The sequence below is a fragment of the Sitophilus oryzae genome, unplaced genomic scaffold (assembly GCF_002938485.1).
Source record: "Sitophilus oryzae breed Bouriz unplaced genomic scaffold, Soryzae_2.0 scaffold_1759_pilon_pilon, whole genome shotgun sequence".
Classification (NCBI taxonomy): domain Eukaryota; kingdom Metazoa; phylum Arthropoda; class Insecta; order Coleoptera; family Curculionidae; genus Sitophilus; species Sitophilus oryzae.
In genome coordinates this window covers 1-8,741 of record NW_022146456.1, presented here as the reverse complement: position 1 = coordinate 8,741, position 8,741 = coordinate 1, and the positions used below count along the sequence as shown (strand labels likewise).

Sequence of the window (8,741 nt, the reverse complement as noted above, 5' to 3'; positions counted from 1 at the left end):
TTTGGGGGTACCAAAATATTACAGACAAAAAGACTTTTAAGCTAAATGGCAACTGTCACTAATGTCATAGTCGTCAAACCACATATCGATTAGTAGAGAGGTTATTTTATGTGATATATAAACCAATTTCGAGTCCTGGACGATGAGACAGTCAGAAATGAAAAAAATTGACGCAACTGAGATGTACTGTTGGCGACGAATGCTCAGAATTCCCTGGACTGCCCGCCGAACCAATGAATCCATAATCCAAGAACTGAACATCACAGAACGCCTCTCAACTTCTATACAGTCACGTATACTTAAATATTTCGGTCACGTTATGAGGAGGGATACTGACTGTATGGAAAAACTCTTTATACAGGGCAAGGTTCCGGGAAGAAGACCAAGAGGCCGCTCGCCCTCCCCGATGGATAGACCAGCTATCAAAGATCACTCACAAGCCACTGCACACGCTTGTACATGAAGCACAAGACAGGGAATTATGGAGACAAACCTCACACATCACCTGACCAATACATTCCTCTTGTAGGAATAAAGATAGAGAGAGAGAGAGAGAGAGATAAACCAATTATGAAAAATTATAACCATTTCTATGGTTACTTACGTAATAACTATGTAACTGTGTATTTAACACTTTGTATATAAAGTGATTATATACAAAGTGTTAAATATGTAATTACCTTTTTATCACCGCTATCCTCTACGTCCTGCTGCTTTTCCTGAACAGCCGTTTTTTCCTTCAAATTCTCTATCAATTTCGCTTCCAAGTTCTTCGCCAGAGCCTTCTCGATTTTGTCCTCCACTTCCAAGATCTCCTCCTTGTCGATGAGCTCAATCAATTCATCCACTTGCTTACTACTCAGTTTCACGTTTTCTTTACCAATAATCTCAATGACCTGAAATGAAAATAAAAATCTGCAAAAGCTGACACATTCTAACGAGACCGCTAAATGCAATTTCATCACTCTGAATTTGCAAGTATAGTATCTAGTTATACCTAAGTGGAGTAGTTGTTTGAACACCCTGTATATGACATACAGAAATAAAAATGTTATATCTAAAAACAAACATGATTTGACTAGTGCCATTCACCAACTAAATTTCGATTGTTTCCAAATAAAAACAGTCCCAAACAAAAAAACAAGATTAAATTTCTATATTATGACAGCTTTTATGTAGTCTCAATATAGAATATCTTAGCTACACAGAAGCGATAAACGATAATAAAATAAACGATAAACCCAATTCTGAGTAATGACTAAGTATGTGACCCAAATTTTATAACCACAAAGTCTCATATTTTGACAATTAAACTCAATTATACGCTGAAAAAATTGTCTAGAATTTATGTTTGTTCCAACATGTCACCAATACCCGCCTTTTTTTACTTTAAGATTCATAGTTAGGTAATTCTATGCTGAAAATCAGGGTTGGGTAGGTAGAAAATTTTCTACCGTATTTTCTACACGTAGAAAATTAATTTTCTACACCAACCAATTTTCTAGATTTTTTTACATGTCCAGACGTAGAAACTTAGTTTTGTATATTGTAAGCATTTTTTGAGTTTGATATTTATTTCAAATACTTCAATCACAACGATTAGTACAAGAAATAAACTAATATATATAACGATATCTCTAATTGTTATTTATTATATAACAAATGGATAGTATGTCAAAAAAAGCGGAACTATTAACTTCTATATTATTTTAAATTGATATGCACAACGGAAGGATGCGTAGCAGGTAGCAGTGGTTGTTGTGTCATTATAATTCGCAGGCATATCGTCATTTTCTGGATGCCATCTGTCGAAATTTTCCTTGATTTGTTCCCAACTCTGCTGAAAATATAAGAACAAAATTCGAAACAAAATCTTACCTTCATAAAACATCGTCAATCTTTAACGACCCATCATGATCGTCGTCCATCTTCCTCAGCACCTTCACTATCTTCTCCAAACGGCTCTGATCAGGAACATCCTTAATCTTATTGATAGCCGCTATGATATCGTCGATCTTCAACAATTCCTCCTTCTTCTTATCGCTAGCTTCTTCCTCCAGATCTTTCTTCAATTGAGCCTCCTTCTTCTCCAACTCGACCAAAACCTTGTCCATCTTACCGATCATCCTGTTCACGCTCTTGTACAGTCTCTTGGCAGCCTTTGTTTCTTGGATGTCCGGTTTGGGAGTGTCAGCCAAGGCTTTACCCAAGTCCTCCACGTCTTCCTCGTAGTCGGCCATTTCCGCTTTGAGCTCTTGGATTTCTTCCTTTTCGACGATGAGTTTCTTTTCTTTGGAGACGGTGTCGATGGCGTGTTCGATGATCTGGATATCTTTGGTATGGATGGTTTCTTCCTTCTCTTTCAGTTTTTCCTGGAAAATTAAAAAGGATATCAAATAAAAATAAGTTACATAATTGAGGGCGCGATTTTTAAATTAATTGTTGTCAACCATGGACATATTCGGCGCCGTGCTAACTAACTGGAATATAAATTGTCCGCTAGCGATATAGACATATATGTATAAATAAATATACTCAGTCTAATCTCTAAAAATTGAAGCCCAAACGGTGAAAGAATAATATGGAATTCTACATAAGTCTACTTCACCCAGATATTCATTTAATTGCGCATGCCTTACCTGAAGAAGTTTTCATTGGTCGGTGTTTTTAAAGCGAGGTGGTTGACTGACGTTTCACCTAACCGTCAATTTTATTTATACTTTTATTATTTATAACACGTTATCATGGAGTTGGAAAAATATCAAAAAAATTAGCGCCGGGAGGCACGTATGGCCGCCCATACTAAAATATGTTAATAAAAAGTTGGTAGGCAGTTTTTTTAGTTTGAAAGTAAAGGAATTTTTCCAATTTTGGTCCGCGGTTATTTCCCCTATCCGCCACCTGAGGTCGCGTCCGATGGGAGTTCGGAGTTCTCCACACGGATTTTCTCAAAAACGGACTACGGAAACACGGAATATCTCAAAAACTGCGACTTTAACTGATTTTGATGTTAGTACAAATTTTGTTGCAAATATTATTCCTAATCTTAAATTGAAAACCGCGTTTCGCTAGCTACTGTAATTTTGGAGTTACGATTTTTTAAAATTTTTAAAACTAATGGTCAGATTCTCGGGTGCCACACTATTTTTGTGCCAAATTTGGTTAAAAACGCTTTAGCGGTTTTTGAGTTATCGTGTTACAGACGGACAGACAGACAGACAGACACCATGAAAATATTTTGTATTTAGATCATTTATGACCCAAATAACACATTTTGAGTGAAATTAAAAAAACTTTTTTTGCCGATCTTAATAGCCTACCATACCTTTTGGTATGGTCGGCTAAAAATAGTTGGAAACAATAATAACAATAAACTAAATAAAATCGCTCTTTTACGCGCACAAATAAAAAGTAATCAATCAGAGTTTGGCGCAATCGCAGTTCAATCGATATCCGGGCGAAATAGACTTATGCAACATTAAAGGCGGGCGGCCACTGCGAGCGAAACTAAACTAAGCCAAGCGAAAGATAATTAATAAGATTTGTAAAAATCAGCTCCAATACTTTTAAATGCATCAGCGGCCACTTGAGCGAAACTAAACGAAAATGTATGAACGAAGATTCGAATCGTAGTTTAGTTTCGCTCGTTTTAGTTCGTGACAGGTTCCAGCGAATTTTTCGCAGCGATTAGTTCTATGATGGCAGAGACAATACGAAAACGCAGCTAACTTAGCTGACTAATGAGCGAAAATCGTTCCCAGTGGCCGATGAAACTTATTTTCGTTTAGTTACCGTTTGTTTTTATATTCTTAGCTTAGTTTAGTTTCGCTCGTAGTGGCCGCCTGCCTTAAAGGCGGGCGGCCATTGCGAGCGAAACTAAACTAAGCCAAACGAAGATAAGATTTGTAAAAATTAGCTCCCATACTTTTAAATGCATCAGCGGCCACTTGAGCGAAACTAAACGAAAATATAGGAACGAAGATTCAAATCGCAGTTTAGTTTCGCTCGGTTTAGTTCGTGACAGGATCCCAGCGAATTTTTCGCAGCGATTAGTTCTATGATAGCAGAGATACAATACGAAAACGCAGCTAACTTAGCTGACTAATGAGCGAAAATCGTTCCCAGTGGCCGATGAAACTTATTTTCGTTTAGTTACCGTTTGTTTTATATATTCTTAGCTTAGTTTAGTCTCGCTCGCAGTTTCCGCCTGCCTTAAAGGCGGGCGGCCATTGCGAGCGAAACTAAACTAAGCCAAACGAAGATAAGATTTGTAAAAATCAGCTCACATACTTTTAAATGCATCAGCGGCCACTTGAGCGAAACTAAACGAAAATATAGGAACGAAGATTCAAATCGCAGTTTAGTTTCGCTCGGTTTAGTTCGTGACAGGATCCAGCGAATTTTTCGCAGCGATTAGTTCTATGATAGCAGAGATACAATACGAAAACGCAGCTAACTTAGCTGACTACTGAGCGAAAATCGTTCCCAGTGGCCGATGAAACTTATTTTCGTTTAGTTACCGTTTGTTTTTATATTCTTAGCTTAGTTTAGTTAAGCTCGCAGTGGCCGCCTGCCTTAAAGGCGGGCGGCCATTGCGAGCGAAACTAAACTAAGCCAAACGAAGATAAGATTTGTAAAAATCAGCTCCCATACTTTTAAATGCATCAGCGGCCACTTGAGCGAAACTAAACGAAAATATATGAACGAAGATTCAAATCGCAGTTTAGTTTCGCTCGGTTTAGTTCGTGACAGGTTCCAGCGAATTTTTCGCAGCGATTAGTTCTATGATGGCAGAGACACAATACGAAAACGCAGCTAACTTAGCTGACTAATGAGCGAAAATCGTTCCCAGTGGCCGATGAAATTTATTTTCGTTTAGTTACCGTTTGTTTTTATATTCTTAGCTTAGTTTAGTTACGCTCGCAATGGCCGCCTGCCTTAATATGGAGCTAAGTTATTTGTCTTTTTCTTACGGCACGGAAACAGCACACGGGGTTAAATAGGGAACACTGGGTATATTTATTTATATGTATATGAATATAGGTGGTAGTTCTGCTGTAATTCTGTTGAATATATTAAATAACTGGACAGGCTATACCTACCTTCTTTTCTAATTTCTCAGTAGATATCCTAAGAGCGGTATCTTCCAATATAGGAGTCGTACTAGCGGAAATGGTAGGAGCTTTGTCCACCAACAATTCTTTGTCTTTTTCTTCCAATTTTCGTTTCTCTTCTCTGTAAAAAAATAGAATATAACTTACCAGCACCTCACCCAGCCATAACAAAGTTGGTAGATAAACAAAAATATACAGGGTAATATACATAGAAAGTCGTGGCACATCAAAGTTGTGTATATTATTGCATATTTCAATTTATTTCTTTAATTCTAAGTAAAAATCGAGATACACACAACAACCAACCGTTTCCGAGTTACTGACTAAAATATCACTTAATTTGATTTAATTAATTTCGATATGTTCAGTTTCACTTAACGATGCCATTCTGCCGAAATTGTGATACTTGATAATATTTGATTTATATTTATAGATGTACAAAATGTGATTATATGAAGTCTGGAAATTACGAAATTTAAACGAAAATTTCAAAATATGGAAGTACTTTAAAAAGAATGCCTGCAAAAGGTGATGCTGGGAACTGGTGTTCTTAAAAATGCATTATCCGAGTATTTAATACGATTTATACAGTTAGTTTTCTATACTGCATACATATAAGGTGTTTAAATAAATAAACTAAATAATGAATATTTTGCATACGGCAACCACACACCATCATGACAAGGACTACAATGACGTCACAAAGCGAGGAGTTTTCGCATGTACCTGGCAGACACTTTCGGCTGAATGAGCAGTCCTATTAGGTTAACTGTTCTTGCGTCCGTCCGTCCGTCCATCTGTCACAAAGGTCTATCTTATGAACCGTTATAGCTAGACAGTTGAAATTTTTACAGATAATGTATCTATGTCTAAGTCCTCGGTGGCCGCGTTAAGATTTTACGCTGCTATGACGTCGGAGCCGTAGTAAGGCAGGTTCAACGGACGGCAAGGCTAAACCTGTGCAAAGTCCAGAGGCTAGCATGCGTTTGCATCACAGGAGCCATGAGAACCTGTCCAACAGCAGCAATGGAGGTCATTCTAGATCTAACACCACTGCACATTGTCATTGGTAGATATGCCAATGCGACAATGATTAGAATGGTCACTAACGGAATTAGTACTGGGAGAATTGTCAGATCAGGGGCTTGGAACACCAAAAAAAGGAAATACCACTCCTGCAACTCCCAGTGGACGATATGCCAAGAACGTACAACTTGAGAACATCTCAATGTAGTATTGAGCAATAAAAAGGATTGGAAGAGCGAAACGCTTGCCCAGCAGTTAAAAGACCATACCATAACTTGGTATACTGATGCTTCCAAAACCAATACGGGAACAGGGATCGGTGTATTTGGGTCGAGAGCTAAATACTCCGAACCAATGGGCATTTACCCTACAGGCAGAAATTTACGCTATCGAAAGATGCGTACAACTTATCTTAGATAGGAACTATCGGAAACAAGAAATAGTCATCTTGTCTGATAGTCAAGCAGCGTTAAAAGCGATCAACTCAGTATCAATCAATTCGAAATTGGTCAAAGAATGCATAGAGAAGCTGAATAAATTAGGCAAAAGAAAACAAAGTCCTCTACTCTGGGTGCCTGCTCACCAAGGGATAGAAGGCAATGAAAAAAGCAAATAATCTAGCTAGAAAAGGAGCGAACACTCCACTAACTGGACCAGAACCGTTCTGCTTTCCAAATGGTAACCAACTCAAGGCGGAACTCAAGAACTTGGAAGATTCCATCCGCAACCTGGAATGGGAATCTTGCAACGGTCTAAGACACTCGAAGAAGTTTCTAAGGGCTTATGATCAAGGGACTAACAACAAACATTTCAAAATCAAAACTTCATAATTCAAAAATGGTTGGATTTACCGTATGATCCAATAAAAACGGCGTCAGCGATGGCTATGAAATGACGATCGATGACATTTCTCATATAATTTTACATATAAAATGACAGCGATCTTCATTTCATAGCCATCGCTGACGCCGTTTTTATTCGATCATATGGTATGTACACTGTGTATTACTATTATTGTTTAAAATTGAAGGAAGAATTGAAATATGCAATAATATACAAGGGGTTGCATTTAAAAAAAATAAAGGTTGATGTGCCACAAATTTATGACCGACCCTGTATACTTAAATTTATCTTTAATAATAGTCATTTAAAAACCCTATAACTTTTGTATTTAACTTTTTGCGGTACCTCGTATATTTTACCTAATAATCGACCGTTCCAATACATATCAGCGACACTGTATACAGGGTGCGTCTCGAAAGTGGGTCACCCCTATAACTTTTGTATTTTTTCAGATAAAAAAATGAGATTTGGTATGTGAGTATATGACATAAATTAGGATTGATTGACATATTATTCAGTTATTTTTGGTCACTTTTTGTTTCTCCGGAAATGACTATAACTTTTGATTTTTAAATGGCACCCTCGGTATTTTTTTACTTTATTCAATAGGAAATTACTCACTCACTTCAATATAATGACATAGCATATGTCAATTTTTGACATTTTCGCTTAAAACAACTTAAAACAAAATTGTATTTTAAATTTCAATCTAGAATGGCTGTGTTGAAATAGTTTTGATCGTCTAATGTTATTCGTGTCTTATCCTGACCAGTTAAAAGATGCCCAAATCGTATTTTAATCATATCTCAATTTTTTCAAATGGAACAAGGGTGGTTCATTAGCATATTTAGAAAATGTAATTTTTACGAATAATTTGATACTACACACTTGGTATTTCGCGTCAAATTGTTCGTTATGAACCGCACGTTACAATTTCAAATAAACCATATGCGAAAATGTCAGAAGTTGACATATGAAATGTCATTCTATTTAGAGTGTCATTTTCTGTCGAATAAAGTATAAATATACCGAGAGTGCCATTTAAAAATCATAACTTGTAGTCATTTTCGGTGCAACAAGAAGTGACCAAAAACAACTGAATACGTCAATCAATCCTAATTTATGTCATATACTAGCACACCAAATCTCGTTTTTTTATCTGAAAAAATAAAAAAGTTACAGCGGGTGAGCCACTTTTGAGACGCATTCGGTATAAAGAAATCAATAAAATTTGACATACATCAAAGACATCGAAACCATTACCAAATTAAATTCCTGATAGATAAAAATGCGTTTGAAACTTAAAGTGCACTTTTTTTGTACTTGCTTTGTTCAGTCGACTGTTTACTGTATTTTGTTTAATACACCAGTCTATAGGTTTTACATACTTGTGTTCCTTTCTCTCTTCCTTGATCTTCTTCTCCTCCTCCTTAAGTATCTCCGCCCTAATCTTGTTGTCGATTTTACCCTCCTTCTCTCCAATAGCCGCCTGGGTCTGTTTGACAATCGTTTCCGGTAGACTCGATATCGTCGCCTTGAGTTTATCCGTGGTGGGAATGGTTTCCGGCAGCAAGAGAGCCCTGGACAGGAGCAGCAGCGAGGGAGGTACCTTTTCGTTTAGACTCAGGTCGAGCCACTGGTTTAACTGGGATCTTAACCGTTCCTCGGACACGCCGTAAGCTCTCATGCCTCTGGCGCGGCAAGCTTGTTGCACCTCGCCTAGGGTGAGGGAATGGACGCCCTCTTTTTGGATCATCT

At 37.4% G+C, this 8,741-nt stretch overlaps 1 protein-coding gene across 1 annotated transcript; it reads right to left on the bottom strand.

The window, feature by feature from the left end:
* Positions 1 to 680: 680 nt before the first annotated feature.
* Positions 681 to 8,739, bottom strand: LOC115882108 (mitochondrial proton/calcium exchanger protein-like; the record flags this gene model as incomplete). Its single annotated transcript, XM_030899952.1, has 4 exons — positions 8,372 to 8,739; positions 5,103 to 5,235; positions 1,890 to 2,372; positions 681 to 896 (listed from the first exon to the last, which is right to left on the bottom strand). Coding segments are annotated over exons 1-4 (1,200 nt in total), but the record flags the coding sequence as incomplete, so codon positions are not given.
* Positions 8,740 to 8,741: the final 2 nt, after the last annotated feature.